The sequence below is a fragment of the Salvelinus namaycush genome, unplaced genomic scaffold (genome assembly GCF_016432855.1).
Source record: "Salvelinus namaycush isolate Seneca unplaced genomic scaffold, SaNama_1.0 Scaffold411, whole genome shotgun sequence".
Lineage (NCBI taxonomy): Eukaryota > Metazoa > Chordata > Actinopteri > Salmoniformes > Salmonidae > Salvelinus > Salvelinus namaycush.
The window spans coordinates 71,475-84,619 of record NW_024061100.1 but is presented as its reverse complement, the minus strand read 5'-3'; the positions used below and the strand labels follow the sequence as shown (position 1 = coordinate 84,619).

At 52.5% G+C, this 13,145-nt stretch overlaps 1 protein-coding gene across 1 annotated transcript in view; it reads right to left on the bottom strand.

Annotated features, from left to right (window-relative positions):
- Positions 1-11,186, bottom strand: part of LOC120041186 (proline-rich extensin-like protein EPR1) — a 64,954-nt gene extending 53,768 nt beyond the window's left edge. The window contains exon 1 of the mRNA XM_038986124.1: positions 11,006-11,186. Within this exon, the coding sequence (XP_038842052.1) occupies positions 11,006-11,186 (181 nt within the window). The remainder of the gene's footprint in view (positions 1-11,005) is intronic.
- Between the last annotated feature and the right edge of the window lie 1,959 nt (positions 11,187-13,145).

Below are 13,145 nucleotides of genomic sequence, written 5' to 3'. Positions count from 1 at the left end.
CCTGTCCCCCCACCATAGTCATGTCTCCTACCCTCTTCCCCTGTCCCCCCACCATAGTCATGGCTCATACCTCCCTTCCTTCCCTGTCCCCCCACCATAGTCATGGCTCATACCTCCCTTCCTCCCCTGTCCCCCCACCATAGTCATGGCTCATACCTCCCTTCCTCCCCTGTCCCCCCACCATAGTCATGGCTCATACCTCCCTTCCTCCCCTGTCCCCCCACCATAGTCAGGGCTCCTAACTCCCTTCCTCCCCTGTCCCCCCACCATAGTCATGGCTCATACCTCCCTTCTTCCCCTGTCCCCCCACCATAGTCATGGCTCCTACCTCCCTTCCTCCCCTGTCCCCCCACCATAGTCATGGCTCATACCTCCCTTCCTCCCCTGTCCCCCCACCATAGTCATGGCTCATACCTCCCTTCCTCCCCTGTCCCCCCACCATAGTCATGGCTCATACCTCCCTTCCTCCCCTGTCCCCCCACCATAGTCATGTCTCCTACCTTCCTCCCCTGTCCCCCCACCATAGTCATGGCTCCTACCTCCCTTCCTCCCCTGTCCCCCCACCATAGTCATGGCTCCTACCTCCCTACCTCCCTTCCTCCCCCTGTCCCCCCACCATAGTCATGGCTCCTAACTCCCTTCCTCCCCTGTCCCCCCACCATAGTCATGTCTCCTACCTTCCTCCCCTGTCCCCCCACCATAGTCATGGCTCCTAACTCCCTTCCTCCCCTGTCCCCCCACCATAGTCATGTCTCCTACCTTCCTCCCCTGTCCCCCCACCATAGTCATGGCTCCTACCTCCTTCCTCCCCCGTCCCCCCACCATAGTCATGGCTCCTACCTCCCTTCCTCCCCTGTCCCCCCACCATAGTAATGGCTCCTAACTCCCTTCCTCCACTGTCCCCCCACCATAGTCATGGCTCCTACCTCCCTTCCTCCCCTGTCCCCCCACCATAGTCATGGCTCCTAACTCCCTTCCTCCCCTGTCCCCCCACCATAGTCATGGCTCCTACCTCCTTCCTCCCCAATCCCCCCACCATAGTCATGGCTCCTACCTCCCTACCTCCCTTCCTCCCCTGTCCCCCCACCATAGTCATGGCTCCTAACTCCCTTCCTCCCCTGTCCCCCCACCATAGTCATGGCTCCTAACTCCCTTCCTCCCCTGTCCCCCCACCATAGTCATGGCTCCTAACTCCCTTCCTCCCCTGTCCCCCCACCATAGTCATGGCTCCTACCTCCTTCCTCCCCAATCCCCCCACCATAGTCATGGCTCCTAACTCCCTTCCTCCCCAATCCCCCCACCATAGTCATGGCTCCTAACTCCCTTCCTCCCCTGTCCCCCCACCATAGTCATGTCTCCTACCTTCCTCCCCTGTCCCCCCACCATAGTCATGGCTCCTACCTCCTTCCTCCCCTGTCCCCCCATGATAGTCATGGCTCCTACCTCCCTACCTCCCTTCCTCCCCCAATCCCCCCACCATAGTCATGGCTCCTACCTCCCTTCCTCCCCTGTCCCCCCACCATAGTCATGGCTCCTACCTCCCTTCCTCCCCAATCCCCCCACCATAGTCATGTCTCCTACCTCCCTCCCCTGTCCCCCCACCATAGTCATGGCTCATACCTCCCTTCCTCCCCTGTCCCCCCACCATAGTCATGGCTCCTACCTCCCTACCTCCCCTGTCCCCCCACCATAGTCATGGCTCCTAACTCCCTTCCTCCCCTGTCCCCCCACCATAGTCATGTCTCCTACCTTCCTCCCCTGTCCCCTCACCATAGTCATGGCTCCTACCTCCCTTCCTCCCCTGTCCCCCCACCATAGTCATGGCTCCTAACTCCCTTCCTCCCCTGTCCCCCCACCATAGTCATGTCTCCTACCTTCCTCCCCTGTCCCCTCACCATAGTCATGGCTCCTACCTCCCTACCTCCCTTCCTCCCCCTGTCCCCCCCCCATAGTCATGGCTCCTAACTCCCTTCCTCCCCTGTCCCCCCACCATAGTCATGTCTCCTACCTTCCTCCCCTGTCCCCTCACCATAGTCATGGCTCCTACCTCCCTTCCTCCCCTGTCCCCTCACCATAGTCATGGCTCCTAACTCCCTAGCTCCCTTCCTCCCCCTGTCCCCCCACCATAGTCATGGCTCCTACCTCCCTTCCTCCCCCTGTCCCCCCACCATAGTCATGTCTCCTAAATCCCTTCCTCCCCTGTCCCCCCACCATAGTCATGGCTCCTACCTACCTTCCTCCCCAATCCCCCCACCATAGTCATGGCTCCTAACTCCCTTCCTCCCCTGTCCCCCCACCATAGTCATGTCTCCTACCTTCCTCCCCTGTCCCCTCACCATAGTCATGGCTCCTACCTCCCTTCCTCCCCTGTCCCCTCACCATGGTCATGGCTCCTATCTCCCTTCCTCCCCTGTCCCCCCACCATAGTCATGGCTCCTAACTCCCTTCCTCCCCTGTCCCCCCACCATAGTCATGGCTCCTACCTCCTTCCTCCCCAATCCCCCCACCATAGTCATGGCTCCTACCTCCCTTTCTCCCCTGTCCCCCCACCATAGTAATGGCTCCTAACTCCCTTCCTCCCCTGTCCCCCCACCATAGTCATGGCTCCTACCTCCCTTCCTCCCCTGTCCCCCCACCATAGTCATGGCTCCTAACTCCCTTCCTCCCCTGTCCCCCCACCATAGTCATGGCTCCTACCTCCTTCCTCCCCAATCCCCCCACCATAGTCATGGCTCCTACCTCCCTACCTCCCTTCCTCCCCTGTCCCCCCACCATAGTCATGGCTCCTAACTCCCTTCCTCCCCTGTCCCCCCACCATAGTCATGGCTCCTACCTCCTTCCTCCCCAATCCCCCCACCATAGTCATGGCTCCTACCTCCCTACCTCCCTTCCTCCCCTGTCCCCCCACCATAGTCATGGCTCCTACCTCCTTCCTCCCCTGTCCCCCCACCATAGTCATGGCTCCTACCTCCCTTCCTCCCCTGTCCCCCCACCATAGTCATGGCTCCTACCTCCCTTCCTCCCCTGTCCCCCCACCATAGTCATGGCTCCTACCTCCCTTCCTCCCCTGTCCCCTCACCATATTCATGGCTCCTAACTCCCTTCCTCCCCTGTCCCCCCACCATAGTCATGGCTCCTAACTCCCTTCCTCCCCTGTCCCCCCACCATAGTCATGGCTCCTACCTCCTTCCTCCCCAATCCCCCCACCATAGTCATGGCTCCTACCTCCCTTCCTCCCATGTCCCCCCACCATAGTCATGGCTCCTATCTCCCTTCCTCCCCAATCCCCCCACCATAGTCATGGCTCCTAACTCCCTTCCTCCCCTGTCCCCCCACCATAGTCATGTCTCCTACCTTCCTCCCCTGTCCCCCCACCATAGTCATGGCTCCTAACTCCCTTCCTCACCCGTCCCCCCACCATAGTCATGGCTCCTACCTCCCTACCTCCCTTCCTCCCCTGTCCCCCCACCATAGTCATGGCTCCTAACTCCCTTCCTCCCCTGTCCCCCCACCATAGTCATGGCTCCTAACTCCCTTCCTCCCCTGTCCCCCCACCATAGTCATGGCTCCTACCTCCCTTCCTCCCCTGTCCCCCCACCATAGTCATGGCTCCTAACTCCCTTCCTCCCCTGTCCCCCCACCATAGTCATGGCTCCTACCTCCCTTCCTCCCCTGTCCCCCCACCATAGTCATGGCTCCTACCTCCCTTCCTCCCCTGTCCCCCCACCATAGTCATGGCTCCTAACTCCCTTCCTCCCCTGTCCCCCCACCATAGTCATGGCTCCTACCTCCCTTCCTCCCCTGTCCCCCCACCATAGTCATGGCTCCTACCTCCCTTCCTCCCCTGTCCCCCCACCATAGTCATGGCTCCTACCTCCCTTCCTCCCCTGTCCCCCCACCATAGTCATGGCTCCTACCTCCCTTCCTCCCCTGTCCCCCCACCATAGTCATGTCTCCTACCTCCCTCCCCCGTCTCCCCACCATAGTCATGGCTCCTCCCTTCCTCCCCCGTCTCCCCTTCATAGTCATGGCTCCTACCTACCTCCCTTCCTCCCCTGTCCCCCCACCATAGTCATGGCTCCTACCTACCTCCCTTCCTCCCCCGTCTCCCCACCATAGTCATGGCTCCTACCTCCCTTCCTTCCTCCCCTGTCCCCCCACCATAGTCATGGCTCCTACCTCCCCCGTCTCCCCACCATAGTCATGGCTCCTACCTCCCTTCCTCCCCAATCCCCCCACCATAGTCATGGCTCATACCTCCCTCCCCCGTCTCCCACCATAGTCATGGCTCATACCTCCCTCCTCCGTCCCCCCACCATAGTCATGGCTCATACCTCCCTCCCCCGTCTCCCCACCATAGTCATGGCTCATACCTCCCTCCCCCCTCTCCCCACCATAGTCATGGCTTATACCTCCCTCCTCCGTCCCCCCACTATAGTCATGGCTCATACCTCCCTCCCCCGTCTCCCCACCATAGTCATGGCTCATACCTCCCTCCCCCGTCTCCCCAGCATAGTCATGGCTCATACCTCCCTCCTCCGTCTCCCCACCATAGTCATGGCTCATACCTTCCTCCTCCGTCCCCCCACCATAGTCATGGCTCATACCTCCCTCCCCCGTCTCCCCACCATAGTCATGGCTCATACCTCCCTCCCCCGTCCCCCCACCATAGTCATGGCTCATACCTCCCTACCTCCCCTGTCTCCCCACCATAGTCATGGCTCATACCTCCCTCCCCCATCTCCCCACCATAGTCATGGCTCATACCTCCCTCCTCCGTCTCCACACCATAGTCATGGCTCATACCTCCCTCCCCCATCTCCCCACCATAGTCATGGCTCATACCTCCCTCCCCCATCTCCCCACCATAGTCATGGCTCATACCTCCCTACCTCCCCTGTCTCCCCACCATAGTCATGGCTCATACCTCCCTCCCCCATCTCCCCACCATAGTCATGGCTCATACCTCCCTCCTCCGTCTCCCCACCATAGTCATGGCTCATACCGCCCTCCCCCATCTCCCCACCATAGTCATGGCTCATACCTCCCTCCCCCATCTCCCCACCATAGTCATGGCTCATACCTCCCTCCTCCGTCTCCCCACCATAGTCATGGCTCCTACCTCCCTTCCCTCCCTGTCCCCCCACCATAGTCATGGCTCCTACCTCCCTTCCTCCCCCGTCTCCCCACCATAGTCATGGCTCATACCTCCCTCCTCTGTCTCCCCACCATAGTCATGGCTCATACCTCCCTCCTCCGTCCCCCCACCATAGTCATGGCTCATACCTCCCTCCCCCGTCTCCCCACCATAGTCATGGCTCATACCTCCCTCCCCCGTCTCCCCACCATAGTCATGGCTCCTCCATTCCTTCCTGTCTGAGCCACGGTACCCGTGAAGCTCAAAGCAAATGAAATCCAACACAGCTTCAGGTGTGTTTTCAGTGTGATTGTAGCTATCACCCCAGCAGTACGCCTCATCAAGCAGCACAGTGTTTCCCCCCCTGAACACAACACAGCTCCTTTGAGGAAATGGTGAATAATGCATGCAAGCCTCTCTAATTAAAATAGCGACCCGTTCTTGGCCACACATCATTACCTACGCTTCCGCGCTCCTCAAGAATATGTTGGTGCATCACACACACACACACACACACACACACACACACACACACACACACACACACACACACACACACACAAACCGTAACCCCCCGACGCCTAAACAGCACCCGTGGGGGGGGGGGGGGGGGCATTGTTTGGGCAGGCGAGGCAGACAGTAGCGAGGGGGGTACCTAACGTGCGTGAAAGTATCCATCTGACATTTCCCTTTCACTGATTAGCGTTTCATTCATGACCATTCAGCTCGCATCTCTATCCAATCATTTCAATCAAGGCATGCTTACCTAGCTCCCTCCATATTCACGTCTAACAAGCACATTATCTGTTGATTTAGGGTTGTATAAATACCTCTTTAACAAAATAACAAGCTCAACAAACAGGGAACGTAATCCAATTCGACAGTGTATGGTCAACGGATATGGAGCTGATTTAATAAGCTATCGTGGATGTCTGTCTGTCTGTCTGTCTGTCTGTCTGTCTGTCTGTCTGTCTGTTCAGGAACATTTTGAACTGAATCTCTCTGCTGGGCTCTGATAGTGAAGACGCTTTAGTCATCAACGTCTTGGGATATTTAAACGTGACTTGGCAGTTGGGTCATGAAGCCATGAGCTAATATCTAATCGTTATGGCAGTTGTCATAACATTGCACACTGTTTTTGTCCGATGTGACTTAAGACAGCTTGAACCAAAATGATAAGGCAGCCGAGGTTAACTTGGGCACCACTGTATGTCATGACAACGTTAGTTCATTTATCATCTTAGATATGTACTTGCTTACATTGTTTAATATACCAAACATATTCACACACACACACACACACACACACACACACACACACACACACACACGTAAATCCATTTGTTCCCTCTCACCAGGCAGCTTGCTGTGGAACCAACGCCAGCCTAGTCTAGCTGAGTCTTAATTAACTGACCAGGCATGATTTAGCTGCTTTAAATTATCATTACACTATCCTACTTTTCTTCATTCCTCATCCCAACTGTCACAGCCTTTAAGCATTCTAATAGGCTGTCTTTAGAGTGCCTCTTCTGGTGTTAAAATAGACTCGGGGGACAGACGTTGTCGTGACTCGTGAAAAGCAGAGTCAATGTATAGAGCTAACTTCCTGCTTCCTGCTCCCTGCTTTGTGCCTCTGTCTCTTGTCTTTATTTGTTCCTGGTGATTGTAATGAACACATAGTTCAGCCCCTGACATGACGTGAGAGCATGCTCATTTAGCCTCTCTGTGGTCTGGTGTCTTGGTCTCTGGGTTGTAGAAATGATGCAGGTGATTTCTATGAAGAGGAGGAGAGTGGGAGGAAGGGAGGGAAAATGTGTTATTGATTCAGCCAGTTTCCCCTCCATATACTGCTCTCTCAGCAGCTATGCTAAAATGAACGCCAACATTTGGCTAAACCTTAAATCTGGAGGCTTGACAGGCAATACCTATGTACTTCTCTGTAATTAAAAAATGGATTCATCTTGAGCGCTGGGCTGTCATAAATTCCCTGTTATTTTGAGCCGCGCTTCGGTGCAGCCTCAAATGAATATAAACAGAGAAATTGACATGATGACTATGACTATAAATTAGACGATGACTATAAATTGACAGCGGCTATGACTATGTATACATCAGTGTGAATGGGCATTGAGGACCCAACTCTACCTGTTGCCTTTGGAGAGAAGCAACACCTTCCAGCTTCTTTGGGCATATTAACATCCAAGATGGCTGCCGTCATCATCAGTACCATGAGAGGCCTCTTGGCTCATGTCAGGGAAATGACTGAGGCAAAGCCTAGGAGGGGTGTGAGAGAATGTCCTTCTACCACATAGATGCTCATACAATACTGAGGAACATTGTCTCTCTCTCTGGGTTCGAATCATAGGACAGAAGAAGATAGTCTACCAACCACTTCCCCTGCTACTGCACGGTCTTCAGCTGCAGCTTTGATATCCAAACAGAAGTGAGGAATTCTTTCCAAAGTTGCAATTAAGCAGATGGGTTAACCCAGTCTCTGCAGTAATGAATCATGACTGTTTTAATTGTGCATTGTTTTCATAATAACGAGGGGAGGGTGTGTGCAGCGGCAAACAGACGTGCAGAATAGACAATGCTGTTTGTTGTGCATGCTGTATTGACACATTCACAGCACTGCTGTCATTTGAGAGGGCCTGCCTGATGCAAAGGATATTGAAAATGTCCAACTTACTCCCGCAAATAACTTTTTCCTTCTATTTAGTTATTACCCAAAGTACTGAGTGATTTCATTCCCTGTTCCACTTGTAAAACTACCCTTTGAAGTTAATTTAGTGGGTATTTTTTCCCCACACACAAAATTGTTTCTGATATAATCTTTAATTAGGAGATTGAATGTTTTTCCAATTGGGGAATAAAATGAAATGGTTTGCACTTGGTACAGAGTGTTTTGTCCCAAGGACAAATATGAATGTCCGTGTTGAGCTGTTTAGATCAGTCAACTGACAGCCGACAGTAAAGGGCTTGTTTTATTGGAGTGAGTGATTGTGTGTGTGTGTTCATTCTCGGTCTGCAGGCACATCTCATGAGATTGACTGTATCACAACTCTGCCACCTTGAACGCTTGGATTCCTCCACTAGAGTCCTGAGCAACAATATCTTTGGTCAAAGTAGTAGAAAAAGGGAATAGGGGGCCATTGGGAACTCAGACTTTATTGTCTGAGGCTGGGAAGACTGCCATAGCGATGTTTAAGCACTGTCTAGCTTTGTTGTCTAAACTACCGTCTTCATTGTCTTCTGGACAAATCTCGTGGTTTCCCTTAGTAACGGCAGTTTGCCATTGTTTAATCAGGCATGTTGTTTACATGGTGGCTTTGGTTTTTAGCACTGACACATTTGGCTATTGTTACTGTTTACTTGTAGCTAAAATGATCCAAGGCTGTATTTGTGGAATAGAACGCTCAAAAGTCTTTAGAATACACCTACTGTAAGTACCGTAATAATTCAACACCAAAAAAAAGGTGTTTTTCCATAAACAAGAACATGACCCAGAAGGTTGGTGGCAGCTTATTTGGGGAGGACAGGCTCGTGGTAACAACTGGAGCGGAATTAGTGGAATGATATCAGACACATGGTTTCCATGGTTTTCATGTGTTTGATGTCATTTCATTTGCTCCGTTACGACAATTATTATGAGCCGTCCTCCCCTCAGCAGCCTCCACTGGAATATGACCATGTTCAATGATGAAACGTTCTCAAATGATGTTACGAAATGTTTCGTAACATCAACAAAATTCAAAGTGCTGACATGCAGCGGGGGTGGTGCCTCGTTTGAGTTATGTCAGAGACCTCACGCTTCGATGGTAGTCCCTTGAAAGTCCTGCTACAGTGTAGCCCATCGACCCACATCTACAGTTATCTCCACTTATTGTCCACTCACTGAGTACGTTCCCATGCACACTAATAATTAGATATTAAACTGATTGTGGCAGTAGGCAGATTATGTAACAGTCATGTAAACACCTTACTCTGCTTATCTTAATTGGGGTAAGGTCATAATGGAAGTAAGTGTACGCCAATTAAAACACCTGGTTTTCTGAGAAATCTTTTAAATTATTAGGACACGTAAACACCTTAATCGGCGTTCCAGCAGTGTATTTGATCTGTGCATTGAATGTATGCGTCTTAGAAGTAGTTTTCACATACAGGCTATACATGTCCCAACTCAGAATCACATATGTTTCAGCGGGTCACTGTGATGCTCTAAACGGTCCCCGACCTTGTAGTCTGCAGTACCACGGGTTCAAACACGAGGCATGACCCCTGGAAATGGGTCATGTGATCTGGATCAACTGGCATTGCGGGGCAGATATGAGGCTGAGATGATAAGCCTCTGTAAGCCCCTGTCCTGTCTGGTCAGGTCACTGTCAGTCACTCCCAGGATGCATTGTGGTTGTGCGCCTGTGCCTGCGGTCCGCCTCCCTTCGAGCAGGGCTATAACCCTCTCTCTCTCTGCCAGTCTCCGGGTGCATCCGAAATGACACTCTATTGCCTATTGAGCGCACTATATAGGATACTTTTGACCCTACGTGTGAAGGTCAAAAGTAGCGCACTATATAGGCAATAGGGTGTAATTTCAGCCTCAGCCTCTGTGCCAGTGTACATGCCCACAGTTAATCTCCAGAGACGGGCAGTGCCAAGCAGCTACAGCTGTTCAAACAGGTCAGTGGGTAGAGTAGAGCGGACGCAGCACCAGGGGCAGTGCCAGCTAGTCAGTACCACCGTGGTGCCCTACATCTCGGCAGGCCCCGTGGGAACAGCAATGCCACGTGCCAGGCTGCGAGGAACCGCTGCACGGTGCACAGCCACTACTCTCTCTGTCTCTGAGAGCTTAGTACACTCAGTCCTCTAGCTCTCCAGGTCTCAACACACAACCATGCAGTAACACTGTAGCTCTGTTATATAACCACTGGCTGGGCTAGCAAGGTGATAACACAGATATTGCAATCATTCAGTTGAACATTTAATCTGGGGTTTTAACCCTTTCTCCATAACTTTGCATGAACCTCTCACCCTAGGCCTTTTGACTTGCCTTGGCCCTTTTAATGCTGAAATCCCATAATAGATCTGGGAGCCATGTGAGCCCATAACAGAGTGACCTGGGCTGGGCAGATGTTAAGAGTGGGCCATTTAAACATCAGATTAATGACGAGGCCAGCTGTAGGATTAAAGGGCTATGTGGCACTGCGGTAATCTTCTACCCGGTAACACTGAGCAATTGTCTCCTATAGGTGAACTAAACCTTTTTGCCCGTTGAGACTCTGTCCGTCGCCCACTTATGTCAAACGATCTTGTCGATAGCCATTATTGCGTTAAATACACAGAAACAAAGGGCTTACGCTGCGGAATGGGCCGGAAGGTAATACAGATGTACTTAATGTAAGATTGTAAAGGTCAACAGGCTGTAAGTGGTACAAACCACAAGACATCCTCTGCCCTGATAAAGCAGGAAGACAGACAGACTATGGGAACACTCATTGGGGCTAAAAGAAATGTAATATAAACATGGGTCTACTTATGTCTTTCACAGCACATACCTAATGTTGTGTCTGAGCTCAGCAGGCCTTTGGACCGTTGTAGTGTAGCCTGAAGGATCCCTCCTCTTCCTCTACTGTTTCCACACAGTCCTGATACATCTAGCTGCGTGTGACAGAGTTTTACATGCCACCGCAGTCAGTGATTACTGTTGTACAGTCTCCCCCAGCTGTTGACCTGTTCCTTCCCCTCCCATTCCTATTTGCTATGGCTAATTTGGCCTGTTATTCAGAGTAGCGTGATAAATCTGAAGGTCTGGAGGGTCGACGGTGCGGTGACGCGGCGCTCTGTGTCATTACCGTTACAGACAGCCATGACCGGTGACCCGTGTGATGAGGCGTGCTGCTGTGCCCGCTGCTCCCAGCACCCAACGGTCAGTCACACAGGCTTGGGCGCAGCAGGGGGTGTGAGAGGGCCCACAGCCGTGCCTGACACCCCCTGACAGCTTCATCGGTGTTAAGACAACCCCCCCGCTCTCGCCCCCCTCGCCCCTCTCCATGCCCGTGGACAGCTCCAGTGACCAGGCCAGCTATAATTAATCCACACCACCTATGGGCTTTGTTCATTTCTCATCTCTCGTAACAACGATGACGCAGTGGGCGGTATTGTCAGACCAGCGACTGCGGGTAATTGGCTGGTCGAGGCTGTTGTGGCAGCCGGGAGGGAGGGAGACCTTTTGAAGTGGGCGGCTTGTCACACGGAGGACTTTAACAGTGTCGCGATTAGGACAAAATAAGTGGAGTGCGGATGACAACCTGATGGAAGAGAGAGGATGAAATGGTTGAGGAGAGGAGAGGAAGGAGAGAGGGATTTAGAGATAGAGAGAGAGAGAGAGAGAGAGAGAGAGAGAGAGAGAGGAGAGAGAGAGAGAGAGAGACTGACACAGAGAATGAGAGAGAGATTTGGAGAATGGAAGGGAGAGGAAGGAGGAGAGAAAGTGAGAGAGGTAAAAGAGGAAGATGGACAGATAGACGCTACAAAGAAAGAATGGAGAGTTTATGATCAGGCCAGAGATACAGTCAACCGCTAATGTAGAACCTTGCCAGTGGGAACAACAACCAAATCCCATCAAATGAGACTAACACACCCTTCAGAAGGAGACCCACAGAAGACCTTCAGAAGACCCTCAGAAGACCCTCAGAAGACCTTCAGAAGACCCTCAGAAGACCCTCAGAAGGAGACCCACAGAAGACCTTCAGAAGACCTTCAGAAGACCCTCAGAAGACCTTCAGAAGACCCTCAGAAGGAGACCCACAGAAGACCTTCAGAAGACCTTCAGAAGACCCTCAGAAGACCTTCAGAAGAACCTCAGAAGACCCTCAGAAGACCCTCAGAAGAACTTCAGAAGACCTTCAGAAGACCTTCAGAAGACCCTCAGAAGACCCTCAGAAGGAGACCCACAGAAGACCTTCAGAAGACCTTCAGAAGACCCTCAGAAGACCTTCAGAAGAACCTCAGAAGACCCTCAGAAGACCCTCAGAAGAACTTCAGAAGACCCTCAGAAGACCTTCAGAAGACCTTCAGAAGACCTTCAGAAGACCCTCAGAAGACCTTCAGAAGAACCTCAGAAGACCCTCAGAAGACCCTCAGAAGAACTTCAGAAGACCCTCAGAAGACCCTCAGAAGAACTTCAGAAGACCTTCAGAAGACCCTCAGAAGAACTTCAGAAGACCTTCAGAAGACCCTCGGAAGACCTTCAGAAGACCCTCGGAAGACCTTTAGAAGACCCTCAGAAGACCTTCAGAAGAACTTCAGAAGACCTTCAGAAGACCCTCGGAAGACCTTCAGAAGAACCTCAGAAGACCCTCAGAAGACCCTCAGAAGACCCTCGGAAGACCCTCAGAAGACCTTCAGAAGAACCTCAGAAGACCCTCAGAAGACCCTCAGAAGAACTTCAGAAGACCCTCGGAAGACCTTCAGAAGACCCTCAGAAGAGCTTCAGAAGACCCTCAGAAGACCCTCAGAAGAACTTCAGAAGACCTTCAGAAGACCCTCGGAAGACCTTCAGAAGACCCTCAGAAGAGCTTCAGAAGACCCTCAGAAGACCCTCAGAAGAACTTCAGAAGACCTTCAGAAGACCCACAGAAGACCTTCAGAAGACCCTCAGAAGACCTTCAGAAGGCCCTCAGAAGACCTTCAGAAGACCCTCAGAAGACCTTCAGAAGACCCTCAGAAGACCCTCAGAAGAACTTCAGAAGACCCACAGAAGACCTTCAGAAGACCCTCAGAAGACCTTCAGAAGACCCTCAGAAGACCTTCAGAAGACCCTCAGAAGACCCTCAGAAGACCTTCAGAAGACCCTCAGAAGACCCACAGAAGACCTTCAGAAGACCCTCAGAAGACCTTCAGAAGACCCTCAGAAGACCCTCAGAAGACCTTCAGAAGACCTTCAGAAGACCCTCAGAAGACCCTCAGAAGACCTTCAGAAGACCCTCAGAAGACTCTCAGAAGACCCACA